The 25,304-nt window shown below is 31.2% G+C and overlaps 1 protein-coding gene across 1 annotated transcript in view; it reads right to left on the bottom strand.

Annotated features, from left to right (window-relative positions):
• Positions 1-14,950, bottom strand: part of LOC113391666 (headcase protein) — a 52,659-nt gene extending 37,709 nt beyond the window's left edge. The window contains exon 1 of the mRNA XM_026627710.2: positions 14,230-14,950. Coding sequence (XP_026483495.1) covers positions 14,230-14,819 — 590 coding nt within the window. The 5' untranslated portion in view covers positions 14,820-14,950. The remainder of the gene's footprint in view (positions 1-14,229) is intronic.
• Between the last annotated feature and the right edge of the window lie 10,354 nt (positions 14,951-25,304).

The following is a 25,304-nucleotide window of genomic DNA, read 5'->3' as shown; positions in this document are numbered from 1 at the left end:
TAAATAAGTTATCGGTCGTTTGTATAAACGATATCAGAATTACACACATTAAGGCACTATATTCGTGTTTACGTATATTAAAAAGCATTTGTAACCGAAAACATAAATGTAATATTTTATCTCAAACATTTATTGAATAGTGTACAGGAGCTGTCTGTTATATTTAGCGATAAGCCAGTCTATTGTGATATGAAAGTGGACCTAGTGGGTGCTGGGAACCGGTATCGACTTTCTCATTCAGATCAACCCACAGCAACCGGCTCTGGATCGGATTCAAGTTTCAAATAACAATTCAGCTAAATCCGATAAAATATTTACGCTCGACCCTGACATTGTTCTTTGAAATTTTGTTTTATTCAAGAATGTTTATAATTTATACAGTGTGTGCTTATTATGTAATGTTTTATATTCACATCAGAAACAATTCGAAAATTTCGAAAATTCGAAACAAGGTAGGTATTGTAGGAGATTTTTGTCAAATAAAATAAACGATACTTTAGGTAATTCATGTAGTAAAACGAGTTTAAAGTGTGCTTTGGTGGAATAAGGTCCAAAGAACCTAAGAAGAAAAACGATGGAAAGAGACCGATTAGAAGAGATCTTTTGACCAGCAGCTTGGACATTAAAGGATTTTATAATGTCAGAATACTGTACACCAAGACTAAATATGTTCGAAATATATCTCAATTTAGCTGAGAACTGGTTTAAAATTCGGAATTGAACTTAAATAAATTGAAGCTATGAACAACAATTTATCATTTAAATAATTACTATTTTATAGCACACATATTTTTAAAAGATACATTAAAGAAAATATTAAAAAATAAATGCTATGTTTAAGATAAAACATTTATGTTTTTACGTCGATATTTTCCAACCATAAACTAAAGAGTACCTAAACGCAACAATACATACTTAGTCACATAATGTACTATAATACTTAACCTACCGTAATATATAAGATATTGCAAGGTTAAATGAAACATATAAATACAAAGTGTGGCAGACATATACGTATATGACCAGCGCTACACATGCGGCCAAATATAATGAAGTGCAGAGATTTTGCACATGTGGTAGAATATACGTAAGTACCTAAGAAAATACATACACCTACTGAGATTACTATTGATTGTTTTGAAAGATAATTTCTATTGCTTCGCTGTCTATATTGCATACCGAGGCATCGATATATTTGCACGAATATTATTTCAATTACGTGTGGCGCCGGCTTTCAAAAATATCACAAAGGTGACTTTGAGACGATTTTTCAATACCTACGACAAAGGTGTCTCGAAATGTATACCACGACTGCTTGAGATCTCGTCAGACACTATGTCAATACGTATTGAATTATCGTATGCTGCTTGCGAGCCCACAATAAATGCTTGTAAAGAGAAATTTACAGTACTGACAACTTTTAAATACGGACCTATTAATATCAAAGTACGAATTATAAAGGCGTGGGATTTATTGCATCGTTAAGCTAACATTATTTACAGATATCACCGATCACGTTATTCGATTTTGTAACTCATTAATTCACTTAAATAAGCCATTACGAATATCTCACAGTATATACGAAAGGTAAATTATTGTAAATAACAAGATCGTAATCGCTTCGCAATGTACACACACATTGTAAAGTTGTTTTGAAACAATTGATGGAATTAATTCCCGAGCAAGGTCACCAGATACCTACATAAAACATATGTCCATGTCTACTTTGTATAATTTGCAGACATTGTGGCAAAATTATATATACGAATAACACGAGACGAGTAAAACGACTTTGGTGCTCGTTCGACTACTGAACTATACTCAGTATAAACGGCACTATAGGAAAACCTTCGCCTCAAGATCACAAAAAAAAAAAAAGACAAATCTTAATTCGAATTAGTTTTATTTCTGCGTTTCTACCGGTACAAATGTGCGTTTAATGTTTATAATGCAACATAGAACGGTGTACTTTGTAAACAACAAAGACCTTGGCCTCGGCAGTACAATGGGCCCCACTAAATTCGATTACCTAACACTCAGCACGGTTGTTTTGCTCACGAATTTTACCATTATGGTAATTTGAGCGGTGTTTCGCCTACGTTTTGTGGTACGTTATTAATAGTTTAAAAATATACTTAACTTATTGTTAGTCATTATATTTTGCTGGCCGAAAAGGTAACATGTAGAAGTCTCTTTTTAACAGTTTTTGGCATTCGATTTATACATCGTACATATAAAATTATATAGTTATAATATATTTTAATGTACAGTGAGTTGGCGCACCATATGTATCAAATAGCCGCTATCGAAAGGATTTTTAGAATTTTAATTGTAACACGTTTGCAGGACGAATGCTATAATAATTATTATATTGTTTCTAACTTTATAACGTTCTATATTACGGTTAAAAAACCCATTAATTAAATTACCCAACATACACCTCCTTTTCAAGGTTTAATAACATAAATATGGCCCTCATTAGAATTCCATAGTGTACCGTATCAAGAACAAAGAAACCGAATCGTCTATCGGATTATTTCAAGGCAATATTCCGTCATTAAAGATTCGAGTCCAAATATTTCTTTGAAACATGAGAGGCGACGGTAGTCTACATTGGATATTTATTGTGAGAAATTTTGGGATACGCGTCGAATATTAATTTAATAAATACCCATCCATCAAACAGATTAGTATTTGAATGAAAATATATATAAAAATAAATACTACGTATTTTTTGTTAAATTAAATTTGAAAATAGGTCGAGACACGAGACGATCGTTCTCAATCAAACGGGTAATAAAAATAATTAGGCAATTAGCTGAATTGCGCGGGGGCGTGGCGTTCGATCCTATCTCATTGTATGTAAAAAGCAAAACAACTCAATCGTCCGTATCGAAACGAACCACTTGAAACTTATTTTTGGATAAAACGTTTTATCTAAATACAAACTAATGAATGACGTTTTGTGTTATAATAAATTATTCCATTATAACATATCTTTGGAATAAATGGAAAACTTTTAACGATTAATAAATTATTAATTTAATAATATTTTTATGTAGATGATATCACTATAAATTTCGAGAGATATAGTTTAATTCTATTCATACTTTTATTAAATACCTATTTAAAGAATGAGATTTGGCTTACTCTTTTTAAAGACAAATATAATTAAAAAACTATGATATCAATAATTCACAGTTTCATTTTATACTCTATAAATATGTTTTTTTTAATAATATACTGGCATTACATTACAAATACGCTCGTTAGATAAAAAACAAATCGTTAATGGTCAACAAGATTTATTATCATAATACCAATTTATAATTTGTATAATAAATCAGTCAATTGACTAAAATTATCTATTTTTTATAGTCAAAATGTCAGCGTTATTCTGTATACATTGCGGAACATAATTTTACAAAACGAAAATAAATAACAACAATAAGGAAAAATGTTAGTGTCATTATTAAAAATAACAAACACTTGTATGAATAATATAACCAGTAGTATATTAAATGTATATACTATGAGCATAAATTACCTAAAGATCATTTTGAAGATATATTTGAAGATCATTAAGTGCATGAATATTTTATGAATATGGTATTTTATTACACAAAATAAATGAATTAGTTGATTATACATTATTATCTTTTGTTTATTACAAGTGTTAACAGTTTCTATTTAAAAAAATTAAATTTAATTCTTCAAGATAAATAAGTCAATTTTAAACAAGAGTATATTATTTATATATATTTTTTAAATTAAATCTGATATATAAAAGTACGGCACCCTGAACGTAGCCACGGCCAACACGGAGCACAATTATGTGTTAAAACCAGGTGCAATCAAGGATCACGAAAGTTCCCTAGTGTCCAGGCGCAGGAACAATTTATGTGCTCTCTGAAGCACGGGAATGTTAATACTGTCAACTTCTAAACTGGACTGTTACCGACGATTTCTTGACAGAAAAAACCCAAAAACATTGATCCTACCGATCTTTGAACCCAAGAACTGGCGATCTGCAGCCCAATGAGCTGATCACTAGACCAACGACGCAGTCAAACCCTAATTTATATGTAATTGTAATTAGTTAAAATAAGTTTATACTTTCATGGTCTTCATTTCATTATAATTTAACATACGCTTTATACTTAAGAATAATGAATAAAATAGTAAATATATAAAACCACAAAGCTTGAATGTACACAATATATTCAATTCATATAATCACTCATTAGAGTACAACGGACTCGTTGTATTTACATAACTAATAATAAATACGTTGACTTAGTTAAATTCTATAATAGACATAGAATCTAATGTATTAGAAACATTTCATATTTATTATATTTAATAAGCGGATTGGCAAATAACCGACCTGATAAGTTTTCACCACTGCCCAGAAACATTGGTACTGTAGGTAAGGTAATATTAACCATCCTTTGCATCGCCAATACGCCAACTTTAGAAAGTAAAATATTACTTCCCTGTGATTCTTTAAAATAGAGCACAAGAACATTAAGTATTGTTGCTTATGTATTGAGTGAATAAAAACCACCCAGACGGGCTTGCACAAAGGTCTCCCACCAGATTTGAATTCGTAAATAACAAATCAACATATAACTTTGCAACGTCATTGCAAAGTTATATATTGAACAGTTGCAAATTGCAATAATTTATTTAATTATCCTTTATAGTTGTGTCTTCGCTGACAATAAAGGATCTATTATTAGTTCGAACAGTCACTGCGTATATTGTGAGTTACAACAAACACTGTTTTATGTGTGTGTGACTAATAAAATGGCAAATAAATGATAAAGATAATAATTTCTACTTATTTACAAGTTCGATCGCGAAATGATTGATTTAATTGAGCAGTTTTTTTTTGTTTTTATTTATGTCTAATATTTATGTCGAATATTTGAATGCAAATATAATAATTGAAATTCTCTACACGTTGCCTGCATTTTTTCAAGCGATGTAAATTAAATCATAATTATATACATAAAGTTAACTATAATATTTGTTTATTTATTTATTTATCATTTATACACAAAAACCATATGGTAAATCTATAGAAACATTTAACAAAATTAATTGTTTGACAAAAAACATATTTTTTATCTGTTATAGTTCATAAAATTGAATCATATTATAGAAGATAGAAGTAACATCGTATATTTAAAAAAAGAATAAGTAATAAACGCAACATTTTAACGACAAAACGTCATTTATCGCAGGAAGCAAATGACAACGTGACCCCGATCGTTGAACAAAACGCGTTGAAAATACTAGACCTTGGAATTGCATACGAATTGAGGATGGTTAGTTCTTGTGAAGTGCAGTAATTATGGCTGACAATGTAATGAAAACTAGAACCGTAAATAGTTTATAAATAACACGTTACATAAGTCTTCAACCATGATAACAACTCAAGTACCTATCTCAAACCTACAATGTTTGTACATATAGGTAAAATTTATGTATAGTTTTACACTCGTAACATTCTGCGTTGGAACTAAATTACTATCTTGTAATTTTCCACTGCATAAAAATATGTCGTACTGATATATGTGTTTAAAATTCATTTTATTCAACAAATTTTTGTATTAATACATATTGTTTTCGACACGAGTGCACAATTTACTTGATATCAAACTGACAAGTCAACGCAACCATAAATCAACTATCTAATCTAAACGTCACTCCCAGCCTCTTGCTGCAGATATATTTCAAGATTTACAGGCACCAGAGCCATGTGGTATATGCATTTGTAATTGAGATATCGCTACATAGCGCCTTACGTATATAAACGTCGTAATAAACGTCAATTTTAAAGAGATCAGTAAGAAAAGTCTGTTAAGCCGCATATTTAATTTAGCTGCATAATATAGTACATAATGTGATATATATCTAATACCTTTTGTTTTATAATGCGATTTCCGTTGAATAAGAAACGAACACATTTATGATTGATTTATTTATACTTTATTGTAGGTAATCTGACATAAAACTGGAGAGATGACTCAGTGATTAGAATACGTGAATCTTAGTTTAGCGGGTTCAAACGCGATCAAACACCACTTAATTTGAATATACTATAATTTAATTATAATTATAATTTAATTTATTTTATTAATTGAAATTAATCTCATGCTTAGCGATAAAAAAACCAATCGGGAAATCTACGCGTGTCCGATGAAAGTATACCATATGTGTATCCTTGGCAACAAAACATAAGCTCAAAGCCTTCTCCACCAGAGCAAAACACATAACCCAGCAGTGGGATATTTACAGAATGTTCCTTTACTACTAGAATTTGTTATAAGACATGAAACAAGTAGTCCTTTACATATTTATTCAATGTATGAGTCTCGAGAGGATTAAACAAATATTCAACAGCAACAATTGTTTGCAATGATCTTACTTTAAGTTAACAATGGTTTTCCTTTATTAAAGTCGCAGATTTAACCTTTAGATAAGTACAATAAGTGTTAGAGCTCAATGAACTACTGAACTTTATGTAGGATAAGATTTCAACATTCGATTATTCCCTGCGCTCAACAACTGACAAAATGTAATAAATTTGAAGTTAAAATGTAGCCTTTTATAAAGTACACTGTCACTGATATTTTGGATATAGGTACTATGGTGTGTTCACAGAGTAATGAATAAAATCAAGTATAACAATATAGATTATATACATGAATTCATATAGCAATATGTAATAAGCGCCTCTGAATTGTTATTTCATGTCCGTCAAAGAATGAAGCATAAGAGCAATGCGTTTATAACTGAAATGTTTCACGAAAGTTCCGTTTGACAGAGTACGGCACGGCAACGTCGCGAGATAGTCTTATATTTAGCTTAAGCATAAAGCTTTGCTTACAAATTTAATTGCATCGACGATCGCCTGCCGCGCGACGTAAATAGCAACACCTCGTCCCTGAACCTAACCGAACTTTCTCCGCTGCAACCATAGTATTAGCTCGATAAACATACGAAAAGAGAAATTAATTAAAAATAATTAATATATCGATATAATGAGACAATTATAAGAATTTCCAATATAAACTAGATTTATTTAATATTATTGAACACGTTTTAACCAATAGAATAGAATGTATAAACTGCTTTTAAATTGCTTCGAACTCGTTACAAAGTCGTTTTAGCAGTCTTGAAAGTTGTATTGAATCCTGACATATAGCGTCGTATAAGGTTGGTCAACTACGTCTAGCCAACAGAACTTAGTCATTTCGAGAATTAATAGCTGAATTATGCATGGACTGTTCCGAATTATCGTTACATCGCCTGAATAAACTTACTGCAACTGACCGCAAACGGCTGACAACAAGCATTTAATTTTTCTTTCTAAAAGTACAGTAGTCAAAGAAAAAATGTTAAAGTAATATCATAACAACGTCAACGGTCTTAGAAAAAGGATTATGTAGGAATACAACAATGATTACATTAATAAAAAATGAATTCTTTATTGTTGAGTGAACCTGAACGAAGGGAGAGATGATTTTGTTGTACTCGCATTATACTGTGGCACATCGGTGCGTGCCCACACGAATACAACATAATGCATACAAAAGCGTACGTAAATACTTCTTTGCCGGGCTATGCATAATCATAATAATTTGCAAGTTAAATTACGAGACATAGCACTTTTTAAGCTCGCAAATGTAACGTGGCATTGTCTCGATTCAGTCGAGGGCGCATATCCTTATTGCCTATGTTATTATCGTCCAAAACTCGGTACAAGGTCGACCACGATGTTACGTGACGCGGTAGAACAAACGCACGCTTCCATGAAAGAGATGCACGTAGACAGGAATCGGGAGAATATTGTGTTCGGTTGCAATTTATGCAAGCATGCGCCGTTGCGTCGATCACGCCCTAAAAACGACGTTAACGAGCCTTGCCGCCCTCTACCACTGTCGACATGGGAACGGAAATCGCCGCCTCGTCTGGCAAGAATTTAAGACTCAAGTTGTAGTGCTTAACGACGAGTAATTTAATACTATTTACATTTATTCTATATACGTCTCAGCTTTAATGAGAAACAATGGACAGTGAAGGAGAGAGATAAATCGTTTTATTCCAAGACCATCGATATTATTATTTAAAAATTTTAAGTAATTCGGTATATGTTAATTCCTTGCGTTTAATAAGTCAAATCATTTGCCGATATTTACATTGCAGGACACTTTATAAAGTATTTACACACCACTGACGTCTAGTATCATAGCGGTCGCGCCTCAGACGATCTGTTAAAGAATGGCCCTCAAAGGCCTAATCAATTTGTATATTTTCACACGATGAATGTTTATCATGTGCACTTTAACAATTTCAATCTACAGCAAATTAAAATTAAACACTGGCTGGTTTCATTCATGATAAATAAATACATTATAAAACACATACCCTTTGTTCTCTACATATGATTGATGAGACACAATTTCTCCGAAATGTATTATAAATACCGATTTTATTTACATATGTATAATTAAAAATACAGAACTGAGAGGAAATATCAATAAGGGCTTTCAGTAACTTTGCATACTTCAGCCGAATATAATTGTTTTATAATTTTTTCATAACTTTTTGTTTTTTGTAACTGCCTTTCGAATTGAGATTTTTATCCAATGATATATTTTTTTAATGTTGAGATGTACAAATTTTATAATAAAATTAGTATCAGAGTAAGCGATCAGTAATTAACAAATATTATATATAATATATGTATATCAATACATATATATATATTTTTCATTCGGTTATTCTAAAATATATAATCTTGTAAAATCTCTAAAAACAGCTGTAAATTGTAAAATGGTCACGGCAGTGACATAATTCTAATTTTTTTTTCCTATCTTTTAAAACATAAGAGTGGTTATTTATCTATAATTTTAGATATACGCTTTCGCAAACATTTCTCTAAACAAAATGTAATATGAGTATGAACTACATACATATGACAAATGTGTTTAGTTTTTATCTGAGTAATAAATTAAATCTGCCCCAAAGATAAGGCAATAATAATCGATAAAAGTAGTTGGCTATATTTTATTTTATCAATAAAAAAAAGTTCATAATTTATACACAAAACATTTCTTTTTTTTATCAATAAACAAAACACATTCAGCCAATAGCGCCATGCTTTTGCCTTCTTATTGAGTGTTTGGCTTGGTTTGCGTTGTTTGTTTGTCTCAAGGTCGCGACAAACGTGATCCGACTATTTCGTAACGCAATCATTTCGCAAATCAAAAACGAATATATGTATATATATTCCTGTATAAGAAACCATAGCACTGATAGCAGATTATAAACAAGTCCAAAAAGTTGCAAATTTAAAGACATTTAAAAAATATTATTTTATTTGGACGTTAATTTAAAAAAACCTGTTTAACCACAAAGAAATAAAAATTTTTGAAACATTTACTTTTAAAAACAATCTTAGCCACCATAAATTAAAAGCGTTTGCTTCCGTTCGATGTCTATTTGCAATGGCGTCGTAACTTCGTGATAATTTTTTGCTAGCAACGCGTTCTAGGTAAAACATAGTTTTGTTATTAACGAGTTAGAAAAAACGTTACAGATTATAAATAACAGTTATGACTGACGACTGTGACTTTTAATAATAAAGTGATTATGTTTCGTACAATACGATGTTGATATTATTGAAGTATGTTATTTAACGTTATAAACATCCTGCTGTAGTCATTAGATGATATATAAGTGTACACAGTATATTTTAGACGTCTAACCGGTTTTATAAATTCATATTAGATCGATAATAATACGACCAACGGGCAGTGGGCACACAATGATTCATGAATGGAATACAAATTGCTTTTAACTTCATAGGAGCCAAGCGGTATTTTAGGTATATCATATTTGGTGTCATAATATTTTGTCGGAATGATTATTAAATAACAATATGACGATTTGTTTTTTATTTATTATTTTAATTGAAATTAATGAACATGAATTCGTTATTCAATTGGTGGAAAAGAGTAACTACAGAGTTTCACTGAAAAAGAATATTTTGATATAGTACCTAATACATATTATTATAGAAATTGATTTTTTATTTTTAAATCATATTATCATTACGTTAAAAGGTTTTTTCTAGACATGAAACTTCACATTAGCGTGGATTATTGTTTGAACGTATGACTACACTAAATAAAAAGAAAAAAAACGGGCAATTCTTAATTTAAAAAAATATGCGAACAAACTACGCTATCGTTCTCACTTCACAGAATTATTCATTAATTCTTTAACCATCCGTGATTTTTTCAAAATTTGGTCTCTCAAATATCGGGTAATTACAATAACTCCCAATGTAAAGTTAATTAACCGCCAATGCGGTCAGCGGCAACAATACCTTTTATGGCATAACCGATGGTATGGAAATTCGGACCCTGTTCGGAAATAAAATTTTATTGGGCAAACAGAAGCTGGTTTCTGTTTCATTAATACCTTTCAGGATCTCTGCTTTTGGAACGTTCCCGAATATATTTAAACCAATTCACTATTTGATCCTTTTCATTTTCATGAGACAAAATAGATTTTATTATATTATAAAAAATAGTAATAATAATAACATCGGTGTCATTTAATATGAATGACAAATTTTCATTTTACAGAATAACTTTTCGCATAACTTTGAAACATATTTTCGTGTTATGCAAACTATTTGCTCTATAAATAATATTGTAACAATTTCTAATTTAATTAAATTAAATATCTTTTGACCAATTATTGAGTCAACAATTTAATAAAATAAACTTTGACATTCATCACATTTCCAAAATACGACATTTGTCTATCGAGTTTTTGTCAAATAATATTTGTAAAACGATTATGTTTACAGAATAAGATTTTGTCACTTAACAGTGTCTGAAATGTTTACTGTAATATGACCTTACGTTTATCTCATACGTTTTTGTCAAAGATATCCTAAAACTATTCATTATTATGTACATATTATTTCCAGAAAGTCACAAAACACAATCCCCAATAAAAAATAACGGTATGACACCAAGTGATTAAGAGGATTGATAAATATTAATAGAAATACTAATTAAAACCAAACGTTTTCGTCTTATAAGGTATTGTACAATCAATTAATGGAATTACAACGTGCACACGCATACAAACTATCGCATTAATTTTATTTATACCTTCGAGGCGTTCAGTCTCAGTTTCATGACATAAAATACAATTTTAAAATTTCCAAAGGAGGTTTAATTTATCTATATTAAAAAAAAACAGCGTGAACAGTTTTACAAACTTAAATTCTATTTAAGAAATATAACCTGACAAACATTTTTTTTTAATAAATGTGTTCGTTTAATGTTCGGTAAATCAATATGTATCGTTGTATGTTAAAATATAAGCTGTGGTCATTAACACTTTCATTTCTAGATAGGATTGATCTGGGATGTTATATTACGGTTTGTTTCTAATATAATCTGTGATCTTTAAAATTTTAAATTCAGAATGATTGATTTGCGAAGAGTTTAAGTTCAATTAGCCGAGGTTACGCTTCGTCTCGTTTTTATAGGTCAACTCAACGAGTAAACAAGCCATCGGTAAATCGGACGTCATGCAGTCTTCGCCCACGGAACAATGAAGATCATAATTATACAGTATTACATAGCTATAACACCTACGATTTAAAGGAAGAATGAGAATAATGATGTTCAATATCGTTAATAATAAAGTCACGTTTTGTTTGAACACGTGAAAAAATATTAATTACTGCAATGAAATGATTCGATATACAAGGAAAAAATAAGATAAGCAAGAATTATTATTAATTCCATTTCCAGTTTCATTAAAATAAATCTTATTTGGCAAAACTTTCATTATTAATTCGTAATTATATCTCATAATAATGTATTAAAATTAGCTTCTTGTTAAAAAAAATCGTCGGAAATCGATTTTAAGGAGAATTTGATCAACAGACTGGTGTACGATTAAACTTAACAGTGAAATTACAAGTTGAGTCACGTTTAAATAGATATATTATTTATTCATTATACAAGTACTCTATTGTAGATAATTTAGTGTGGATTTTGGTATAAATGATTTGGACACGTCAAAAGCATAGATAATATAAAACTTAAGGAAGATTTTAAATAATAACCGAATACTTGATCAACAAATTAAGCACGTAAATTGTGATAAATAATAAAAACGGTTTGATAATTATAATAAATTAATGGAATTATAATACTTGTTCGTGTATTTATAAAATGTATTGATAACATGTTATTTTTAATTCACTACGCATTTACATAAATTGCTACAGTAAATAAACTTATTTAACGACTTTTTCTTTTACATTTTTTTATTTAAATTTAATATCAATATAAATATGTAATATTTATTACAATAACAATATTAAAAAATAGTTAAATATGCAAAATTCAGCGATATTATTATTTACTTTTATTAAGTGGATATAAATAAGTTATAATTTAACTATAGAAAACAATAAGTGTAGTTACGTTACACAATAACAATGCACAAACCGATAACATTTGAACTTAAAACAATTCGATAAGGTAATCGGAATTGTAATGAGTTTTAGCGAAGAAACCGCAACAAATTGAACGGAGGGCAGCTGTGGCAATTTCGGGAAAATGCATTTTTGACAGTAACAATGTAGTATCTACGGGAAGCGGAAACCAGCTGCGCAACGAAGCGGAGTTAATGTATGGGACCGGCGAAATTGCATTTTTAGGGCTCCGACAATTTCGGATGCGCTTTCCGAGTGGAATACTAAAGCCAACTGTTGTGCAAAAACTCATTGTTTTGAACACAATATATTTTATTACAATTGTTAATTTATAGAATTGCAGTTATTGAAAATACACGTTAAAAGGTCACGCGCCTTTTTGGGCGATGTGACATTTTGATTTGCATACTATGCACCTTTTTAAATGTTATTTTTACATTCAGTTTAAAAATGATAAATTTATTTTATTTTACTGTTATAATATAGCTGTACTAAATGTTATGAATTGAAATAATTCACTCAAAACAGCCGAGTTATCACTTATCGTTATAATATTATACTTTAGGTATTATGTATATTAATATTGTTATTATTAAAAACACTATACAATATTGTAATAGATTTTTGTTTACAAAATTCTAACGCTTAAAAGAAAATATGTTTTTTCTAAAAGTGATTTATATCTTTTATTTTATATATAGAGATTATTAATTCAAATACCTACTTGAATATATTTTCATAATAATTATAATAATACCTGTTTAGCAAATTCCAACGAACGTTATAATTTTGTAAACAAAGACAGGTGAGTTAGGGAGCGTCATTTCCGACTAAATCAACTTGATATCGCGATTGTAATAAAATATTATTACCGTAATGAATAACATGTATGTTTATAAATTCATAAGCCGATGTTGCAAATGACAATTAAACGAAAACCAGGTGTAACGCGTCCATGTACATACATGATTTAAAATTTAAATCATTCGTATACTTTACCTATTTAATATAAACTTTGAATTTAAAACATTATTCGCTATAAATTTTGGAAATAGTGATATTATGCAATTAGCCAATAGTACTTTCTACTCACTTGATTAGGATTAGTTTTCTAAAATACTTCAGTTGTATAAATATTAAACGTTGATTCTTAATTCAATGTACCTATACAGTAAAAGGGGTCCGGTTTTTGACCGACACTAGCCTGCGAGCCCACAACCAGTTTTGCGCCAATTATACGGAGCTCTTAGAGGATTAAATATAAACAACCAGCAAGCGACCACATTCAAAACACCGTAGGCGTAGCTTGTAGTTAGTAGACATACAAAATATGCGTGGGCGAAGTTTTATATTAATATAGTTTGCGATTTAACCCGCACGGCGCCACACTCTTAATCCTAGGAAACAAGTCGTGATTATTATTTTATACATACATATGTTGTGGTTACAACTTAGTGTGACCGGTAGACATGTTTTGACTTCTAATAACACACTCTCGTAATAATGCTATCGTGTACACTTACCTGCCTTTTCAATTATTCATAGGCACTGTAATGTTGACAAGACGGATAATGTTTGCTTAACACCAACTTAAAGATTAACATTTGTTAAAAATAAAGATCGTATTATAGATAAACTATGAGCAGATTTGATATTAAAACGATTAAAATATTATTAGTTACCTGATTCTATCGGAAACTATTTCAGGTTTAGAATTCCTCTTCGCCGGGGTCATTGAGTGAGGTGCAGCATGTGTTGGGCTAGCTGATGGCTCTGAAGGTGCAGATGGTGGAGAACAGGACCCAGAACTTGATAAACTGAAAGCCCTGCTGCGGGCATCTACAGCCGCCGGCGTCCGACCAGATCTCGCTCGCCTCCGCTTCTTTTTTTCATCGTCAGCTCTTACAGCGGCTCCTGGTGGTGTCCAATCTAAGTCTTTCTTTAGGTGACCACGACCGCAACGACAGCCACACGCCTTGAAAGCCAAGTCATAGCCCTTCTTCGTCCATAAATTCTGATGTCTTTGCCTTTCAGACCACGATCTTGCGCGGCCGCAGGACTTTAGATAAGCGAGCACCCCGCCCTCCCATTGCTCGAAGCATTCTCTGTGCATGTACCGACCGACGGCACACGTGTCGTTGTTGCATAGCACGCGGATAGCGTCCTCGATGCGTACGGGTTCCCGGGGGCGGAGGCATTCACCGGGAACGCAGCACCCGTGAATGTCTTCGGCTTCACGTTCGCCGGTCGCGCCTTGCCGTCGCGGAGCCATGTCTGATCACGACCGACTCGCCAACGAAATCGAACGTGCCGCGGCGAAGTACTAAAACGCGTCACGCGAGACACATGCTTGCCGGAGCGCGCGCGGCCGACTAATAACCGCGAGTGAACGAAAGCGAAATTTCAAGAGCGCAGCGCGTCGCCGCGCCGCCGCCGCGCCACCCGCCTGCACGCGGGGCTGACCTTGCGGCGCGCGAGGGGGCGCGGGGGTGCAGCGAGGGGCGGGGCGATGCGGCCGACGCGCGACGGGCCGGGTGGGGAGAAAGTGCCTAGCAAATTTTCACTTTCGCGCGACAGCGGGCGAGGTGGTGGTGGCGGTTGATGTTCATGTGCAAGTAACATTGCATCCTGTGTTATTGCCAGGACCTCTGATTGGTGCAAACTGAATTCGTTACATAGCGCCATTATTGTTTAATTTTCTGTAACAATACCATTATAACACAAACAATAAGTTATTCATGAAACTACGACTAAAAAGTCAATATCATTTTTGTTATACCTATAATATTTGTATACATAATATTGATTATGTCTGTCTGCTGTCTTTAATAAAAACACGTTTCGATCCTCATTAACAACTTCTATGGAACATTTTAGAACGATAAGACAAATTAAGTTCTTTTTAACGATTATAACGGGATGGCCGTTCAGGACTACATAAAATTACGTCACATAAAATAAAAATGTATTTAAATGACATATCAAAGATGTATGCGAATGTTACCAATATATATGATATAAATTTGACATACTGAATGGTTGAGAGTTTTAGCATGCCTTTGTACACAGCAAGCGTTTTTATCTTGTTATTAAAACCTCTACGTAATACTAGAGCCTTTCCACCCGGGAAAAGTAAAAGATCAATAAATGATTCAAAACATTCATCATCATCACAAGGCATAACAGCCGCGGGTGGGACCTTTGCCTGGTCGAATACATTTCTCCAGCTGGATCCGTCTTTCGCTTTCTCCCTCCACTCCTACAAACCGATTTCCTTCACATCCTTTTCCACCTGAGCTTCTATGACCGACCGGTTTGCCGTCTTTAAATATAAAATGTGTCGTTTAATACAGAATACATAGAAAACTCTTCATTTGTAACATATATTAGGTATGAGATTGCTTTTACGTATTATCGTTATAACAATAATTAAAAACAAAACTTATACATTTCATGCAAGTTTTGTTTTTAAGAATAGAACGAAATAAAATATACCTACCTACAGTTTTTTGTACCAAAGTACCTTATATTTATAAAATAATTGACAGAATATATTGAAATATTTTTGGAGCGAAGTTCAGAAGGAGAGCTGGGACGAAAAAAATGTAACACTTCAACCGCCACGACACTTTTAATGTGTTATTTTTATAATATAAATTACAATGTTATTAGCTTACTTTCATTTATTAATTTTTATTAAATTACTTTCAAACGTTGTTAATTTATTTTACTGTGCCTCTTATTGAATTCAAAATAAATAGCGAAAGTAGCTTCTTTCAAACCGGATGTCCCATGACACCTCCCGTTTTTTTTTCTTAATTAGAAATTGACCTTTTAATTTTGTAATTCCGGCAGCGTGTTTTGCAGTACCGAACCGAACCGTGTGAAGTCGTCACACGGTTCGATTTTACTTCACCAACATTTTATTTTTTGCCCAACAAAATCAATAAAAATGAATAACATTTGAAATAGAATAAACGTATATATTTTTTAAATAAGGTAAATCCCGTCTTCAAAACTTTGCCTGCTATTAAGAGAACCAAGTGGCGAGTCCTTAGTTTACCAGCCTCAGGGGTGATATTTTTCACCCAATTGACAAGGAGCTCCCAAAGGAATCTAATCTATACAGTAAAAAATAATATTCTATATTTAGAGGTACAATTATTTTACTTATATCGGCAATTTTTTATGAATCGATTTTTGTTGTTTTCAATTTGCTTCAAAGTCCGTTCAGACAATTCAAATCGATTTTCACTTCGACTAAAATAATGAATGGATGAAGTGTGACTGGTATTACGAAAATATTAACAGCTATTCAGCTGCTATATAAACATACATGTAAAAAATAACAATAAAATATCTATAGGAACATGTTACAGCAAGCTAGTATTTTTTCCGACTGGGTTTCCAATCCTTTATATTATTTTCAAGTTTAGATTAGATTAAACTTTGAAAATCTGAATTACGTAATACAATATATGTATATTAGTAGCTTCCGCCTCGGGCATCGCCCGCTTGTTACGGGACGTTTAAAACTCTTTGTGTATTCCTTTACTTCTAAAAATTGCGACACTGTATTATGATCGGTTGAAGTACTTAAGACGTGACAAATAAAGTCAGTTTTACATTAATAATATTACCTAAGATAGTATTACTTATCAATTCAAACAAAAAAACATTTGTAAAACTATTAGACAATGTTAGTTGTGAATCGCAATATATTTGTTTTGATATTGGTTATCTGTCAACGGAATAGACAGTGTGGCGTCGATAAAATAACTATAATTAGAATTTAGTAATTAGATACTAATATCGTACAAGTAATTTGATTATTTTCCTGCTTTAGGAATCTTTATTTTCTCTTTTTAATTTATTGACGTAAATAATAATTATTTGATCTAGTATTCAAAGAGTATAAACAATAATTAATATATTTTTTTTAATATGTAAACAATTGCCATTTAAAAAAAATACTTACTATTTTTATTCAAAATCGTAAGCATACTCAGTTGACCAATTCCCTTATGAAAATAATGAGAACTATAGAGCCATTCATGTACACCGAACGCCGATTATACAAAGTGCGCACGTGTGTAATATACTATAGTCGTTTGTATAGGGTGGTTATTGAAAGGCAGAATAATGCCAAGACCGGTCCAAGGCTAAGACCAGGCCCTAGAGAACTATGGTATGGTAGGTATGTTCTTTTTTGATTTGATTGAGCGATTGAATCTTCATTTATGACAATCGACTATTTAATTTAAAAAAACATAATGGGTTTGTCATTACGTTGCAATTTTATTTATTTATTATTTTTGTCGTGTGTAATGATTGTATTCGTTATATTATTTTAGATTTTTTTTATAAATTTGCAAAAATATGGATAGAGAAAATAGATCTCCAATAAAATTATAATTAGATTGAAATGTTACTAGAAAATCCATACAAGAGGATCAAATCAACAAGATCATATTGGAATATTTGTCACTGAATAAGCCGATAAAGAAACTAGTGGCGCAACGTGTGACCCAATTTTATTTCGACTTGCCCCACCAGGTGATAGGTGCATTTCGAGGGGAGCCTAAACACGTGTATCAAACACCAGCCGAATTACAACCCGGCAAATTTAAGAATTCAATTGTATCCTCAAATTCATGCAAAAAACGACCTTATTTAAAACTTATAAGGAACGCTGACAAAATATCAGTGGTACAGATAACGTAGTAAAGGAACTGCGTCTCAACTCGTTTCGATCCCGCGATATTATTATAGGTAAGCCTTTTGTCTGAAGTCCGCACATCTGTGTGACCTCTTGAATCGCCATTGAGTTATGGAAAATATTTGGAGCGAAACTCTTGAATGTGATTTACTTAAGAAATAAGGATTCGTAAAAATTAAAACGATAAATTATTTATTGTACATAAACCATACTATGCATACTATGGGTTGCTCGAATATATATAAATAAAAGATATAAAACAAAATTTATGTTCTTTGATTTATAGCTCTCGAGATATATTGAAGAAAGTTAAATTTTCATGCTACGGCATTAAAATTTAAAACACAAATTGTAATTAAAAGTATGATCATTACAAAATAATGCATTTTGTTAAGCGATGCGTTGTACACGCCATAAAAGTTAACCAGTAAATTTTTACACAAACCCCTCATTTCCTCTGACGCTGAGCGGACGCGTTGTAGAATACAAAAAGCATTACATATTATTTTGCCGAGTGTGACTTCGTTAGCACATAATGACTGATGGCCACGATTCTGCGATGTTTTGACGATGAGCCAACGTCTAGCCTTATTGTTGCGGATTTCCCATTGTTTCAATGGTTATACTGATCCATACCAATTATCACAGTATAATTTTCTATATGATTTAATTTGTAATGACATACTGTCATAGTCAAAACAAGAAATGTTCTATAACATAAAATTTTAATTAAATTCAAATTGTAAAGACCAAATAAAAGATAAGTAAATTGTTTATATATATGTGGTGGGTGGATTAAGTATCATATATATTTTTAGTATTAATAAGTCTATACAGTTTAAGAGAGAAAATTTCAATAAACGCAGCTAATTTAATTTATGAAAATCCTTTGTTTGAAAGTGGTTTCGCACAGAAAATACTCACTAAAGTCACGATCAAAGCCTATTTAAACATGCATGTAAATTCCACACTTTAAAGTACAGCCACGGGCGAAGTCGATTCATTAGCTTTAAAAACATATTCGTTTTTATTTGACCCACATCTAAGGGATAATTGTGGAGGAATAAATTGTTTAATTATTACTTTATAGGTCACTGCATAATGTTGGCAGGTGCATTGGTGCGTACACCTGCTAAGGGGTTGTTCAAGGTCTGCGATGTACGCTTTTTGCTCGTATTTTGCCAGCGCGTGCGCGGGAATTTTTATAGGTGAACATGTTTTTGCATCGAATATTTATTTAATGTTTTTGACGTGTTAGAAACTTATTTTTTACGTTTGTTTTTAATTATCTTTCCAATGAAGCCGACTAAGGAGAATGTTAATTTTTTTTCATATATTTTTAATTAATTGGCAGTTCATGATTGTTACTTTACAGTTTAGACGATGTAGTTTTTCATTTGAATTTATTTTAACATAAGAAAAATACTGTTTATATTCTCAACAAATATTTTTAGGTTATTTTATTTACTCTTGATTTATAAATAATACTATAAAAAACTACATAAGACTATCTTAACCATAATTTATAAATTTATTTCATAATATTTTCACATGTTAAAAGTTAATTATGTGAATAGCCTTATGATTATAAAATTAATAATTATTCAAATGTATTCATAAAATCTATTTGATTAACATCACATAGATTTTCTCGCGACTTCGACCTAATTATAGCGCATAGTAGGTACCTAATATGGTATTCAATAAACTTTAAGTACAGTAAGTATTAATTGTTATGTTAGTAAATATCACTTTTAAATTTTATGAAATCTCAACAGTATTTTGTGTCTGTAGCATTTCTCGGTTTTTATTTTGTTTTATGTTGCTTCGCTTCGTTAATTAAGAATTTAAATTCTAATACATTAGACACATCTACATAAATAATTACATCTTTTATGCATTAAACTATTATTAATAATAATGATTTACTTTGCGTCATTTGAATGACGCGATTCTCGCGTCGACGATATATTTCTCTCATATAAAATATTCGTTTATAAATTATTTATTAAACACGACCAAATTTATAAAAAATACAAAAACTCTCTGAAACAATTACGTATAAAGATCAACATACTTAAATGTCGAGCTTAAAATCTTTTTAATTTGTACTTCATTTGTGATAAATGAAATAGTAACTGAAGGTAAAAAGTAGTATTAAAAGTCCTTGCACATTATATTACTTGACTTAAGTATCTTCATGTACAATATAATGTTATTTTAACTTTAAATAACTTATTTCGTAATTACTGTCTGCGACTGCACTTAAGTATTTACTTATAAAGTGCTTAACATGTTTGTTACTTAAATAAGGCGTACTTGTTATGTGTAATATACTTTAAATTTATATCGGTTAAAACGCATGTCTTCATCTATCGAATTCCCAAAATTATAGATGTATATTATTATGTTTCCATTCAACATATTATACATAAAAAATTTAATTAATAAACTTAATTGTAATTAAACAAAATAATACTCTAAATTCAAAAACATTTACAATCCTTAATTTATTATTATTCTCCTTAAAAACGAAACGTTAAAATAGAATCCAAGTATATTTTTTTTGCCTTAATTCAAATAAAAAAAAAAAAAACTAATATTTATACAGAAACAATTAATATTTTTCCTCTTTTATTACAATTAACATAGAGCCACATACCTACTCTTTTATCTGTATAGTATGCCTATAAGGAACTTATTTTTTTCAATAAAATAACTATTAAAATAAAATGAAACAACTAGATATCGCTATCCCATTAATTAAGATACGCATCTACTTTCCTTACCTATACAGTTCCAATACGGGTTTTCGAACAAAACATGGTGGATGTAGTCGAAGGCATCCCGCGAAACTGGTAGACCTTGATCTCTGAAAGGGACCCTCGACGGTTTGCCGCCGGCTAACCTTGGGTTATTTTTAAACTTCGCCTGCATATGAATCCCGTCGAGCAACTCCTTCCGTTTGTTACATAATGCGATATTATAGTTTCAATTTTTTTTATTCCCCACATCTCCCGTCCGTGAAAAGCGTGTGGCCCTGTCATTTCGATGTAATAGCCTTTGTTTTGGCTCGCACATATTTTATTTCTTTTCGTGGAACCGTAAAAGGAAGAGGCAATGAAGGGTTAGTCGTTTTTGTATAGTGGAGTGGAGTTATTTATGGTTTGGAATAATGGTCGCTCAGCTCGCCGCGAAATTTTGATACAGCTGCGTGCTCTTAAATTTGATTCCACAAATTTTCTCTGCTTGACCTCGAGTATGGTAACTTGGATTTTATGGTCGTACGAGTACAGTAAATTTTTATACTTATACTTTAATTTAGCAAAACTTTATCAATTATTATTTCTCTTAAAGACCAATTTGAGAGAATATCGAAGCAAATAAATAAACATTTTGTTTTACATGGATACCTAGAAATACGCGAAAATATATCTAAAACTAATAAATAACACATCTAATATAATATATGTCACATTTTTTGTATTGCCTAACTGAAAAACCTACTCCAAAAATATACACCACAGTTTTATACCTACTATCGCAGTTATTATCGTTCACGTCTTGTTTTTGTTCAATATTACGCTTAAAAAAATAAATTATTATATTATTATACATAATATTATTATAGCTGTGTTTTAAATGTATATATACTCACTATAAATTTATACAATTGACGTGACAAGCGTGATCATTTAACGAGTCATAGATATAATTCCTTAAATAGATATAATCTACCGAAAGAAATATTTAACGAAAAATCTTTTTCGAAATTTAAGGCTAAATTAAAAACATACTGTCAAACTTTACAATTATATTTGAGTGTTTGTATAAATAAGGTCACCATTAACTATATATATGTTTATTATTATGTTACTAGTTTAAGTTTCCTATGTAAGTGAACTTTGTTCTTAATGGGAAATAAAATCATCTCTCTAAATTTAAATGTTATCAAGTATGTTTTTATTATTATAGGTAATACCGATTATATTTCTAGTGTAGTTATTTTCTCAGTGTATTCGTTACATTCGTTCTACCTTAACACGGTGCTATTATCACGGTAGCTTGCATACATCCCCTTTATTGTGTTGTTTGTGCGAGAAAGAAATTGGAAACCGTATAAAAATATACTTTGAAAACCTGAGACCCGTTTGACTTGTTTCGTTTGTACATCGTCGACTCCTTTGCTATTTGTAAAACTAAAATGTAAGTTTTCTATAAGTCTGTGTTTGTAGTGACGGAGAACGAACATTGGATACTGTAGTTGGTTATTTATGTAGCTAGTTTAGAAACATATATAACACAAATTTGTGTATGATAATATTTTGGTATTAAATTTTGTCGTTTATAATAATCATGCATTCACGTAGCCTTGTTATTTATCCCAGATGAATTCATGACGACATTATTAAAATATTATAGTACCTATCTACTGTCTCTGAGCAAAAAGTCCCGTATAAAAATAATTTTCAACAAAAACACGTACAATATTAGTGTTTTTTTATTATATTGACAACCAGTAAACGTTCCAATGCTAATAATATAAGGAAAAGATTTGGGGCTAACTCAACCTAGCTGCTCAAATTTGGTCTAGAGCATATAACGTACTTGTTTCAGAATTTAATTTAATTTAAGAGATGAAGTATAAACGAAGACTTGTTCAGGCTTGACCACACAGTCTTCCGGTCTCATTCACCTGTTCTAGGCACTAAGTCTAGGTGACATCTTAACTATGAAATGTGTTAAAAGTAACGCAAATCGTCAGTTACTTGAAACTAACATAGCGTTAAGAAAGAATACATTTATTTTATACACATAAAATATAAAGAATCAGCTTGTATACTCTGCGATGTACCTATACAATTTCGACATACGACCTTTTGAACTAACACTAGCGATAAATCCTGAAATTCTTAAAGGAGTCTATTATACTAATAAACTAATAATACTTTTAAAAATTTGATTTAATGTTGTGCGTTTAAATCAAATTATAATATAATTAAAATAAATTAAAAATCTAAGAAAAATCGACTAATACATGTCATAAATTAAAAACTAACAAATTAACTCAATTAACAATAAAATAATAATTAAAAACAATGTTAGGCTTTTAATAGGTTTATTATGTTCGATTAACTCACGAAATCTGCGCTAATTGGAGCTGTTCTATTTCAACAAACTATTAAAGTTATGCTTTGAATTTCGAATATGTTCCAATATCGAGTTCGAATCGATAAAATTGTGATGTTTCTCTCTAAAGCACGTTTCTAAGAATGGTCGGCTTTGTGTTTCTTCTCATGTTTCAACGCCCTATTGCATAACTGTGGTCAAAAAACAACACATACTTTGTACCCGACTGTTGACCTGACCTTATTTCGGATACTCGGAAACTTAAAGTATTTTATTTTGATTTTTATCTGCGCTTAATACCCTAAATATTAATAGAATCGATGTTGTTGTAATGTGAAGAATTTGTATCAACATCGTTCGTGTGTTTTCTATTTATAATAAGTCAATGTAATCTATTACTTTTATCTTTATAATTTACAAAAATATTCATTTAATGAATTCCGTGTGTATATAATAACAATTATTTAATAAAAAATCAGCCCAGAAAATCTTCCCCAATATTTTTTTTAGGAAATATAGTTTTTTTTGTTAAACCTAAACCTAAGTTTTCATAGGAGGCCTTTGATCACCATTGTAGGACATTTAGAGAAGTATCATATGATAATTCTACTATACGTAAGCGAAAATAATCGTTATTTTTATGTAGTAACCGGGTATCAGAAGTAACACTGTTAGGAAAGGCCTCCTCTTCCATTAAAGAATTTGGAGTGTACTCTATCTTCCAGATCCGTCTTAATCCGGGGTGCAGAGGATACAAAACACACCGACGCGCGTTTAGGTCGCCTCACCGATAATGGTGAACCATAGTTCTTCTAGTCTCTTTAAACGACGTGCACCCGGGCGCTTCATATGCTTCAGACGGTGCTGATTCCAAGCTTCATTGTTTGATCAGACATATGGTTAATTATATACACAACTTAAGATCATGATTACTCTGTTGTGTTTACCCGGTTTTGATTGGTTGAAATACGTCAGATTCACGTTTTCAAACCGCAAAGCGCCATCTTTAGAAACGCCGATTAATAACATGAAAGTTATGTTATTATGTTTACGGATTATACTTGTCTCTTATATCGAATCGGTTTTTATGTTCTCACGCTACACGGACACATGTTTTTCATTGCGCGTCTTTTATTCTTATTGACTTCCATTTTACACATATGACATCATATGACTATAAATTAGAGCAGTTTTTGATACGACTCGTGATGGTAATAAAAATGGATTTGTTTATTTTATTTTATAACTCATTATTTGTAATGGCTTCTATTAATTTTTATTTGCATAGACTATTTTGTATTTTTAATTTTATAGTTTTAGTAAATATTTGTGTAGACACATGTTACAGAAAGCACAGAGTAAAAAAAATCAAGTAACTATTTTTAGTATAATAATCTGTATAATTATAATATTTGTTATAAGAACTTATTATATACGTTATTATTTTGAATCCAGATTAATGATTAATTAACGTGCGTATATTATTTTTTGAGAATAGTTTTGAAATAAATTTAATATCGTAATTTCCCATCTGTATATTTTTAATGTTCAAGAAGAAATTTATTGTATGTATTACGCTACAAGGTATTAATGCATTAGGCGTTAAGAATGTATGTATATTCTCCTGACCTATTTCAGCCACGACGCCCAATTCTAAGGGTGTTAAGTTAGAGGCAGAACATATTATAGCACACATGTTTGCGCAAACAAAAGTGCACTTACCATTCTCGCATTCTTATAATCCGATACGACGGCAAATCCCGTCCCGTCGTAGAGATCGGAAGAGTTCAAGCGCAGAAACAACAGCTTTCCGTGGACTTCGAGGAACGGCGGTACATACACTTCCAACTTCCAGATTCCGAGCTATTACCGAGAATTTCAACGTAATTCATTGAATCGCTCATAAAT

The sequence above is a fragment of the Vanessa tameamea genome, chromosome 10, assembly GCF_037043105.1.
Source record: "Vanessa tameamea isolate UH-Manoa-2023 chromosome 10, ilVanTame1 primary haplotype, whole genome shotgun sequence".
NCBI classification, from domain to species: domain Eukaryota; kingdom Metazoa; phylum Arthropoda; class Insecta; order Lepidoptera; family Nymphalidae; genus Vanessa; species Vanessa tameamea.
Note: the sequence above shows the minus strand (reverse complement) of the source record. Positions and strands in the feature narration are given on the sequence as shown.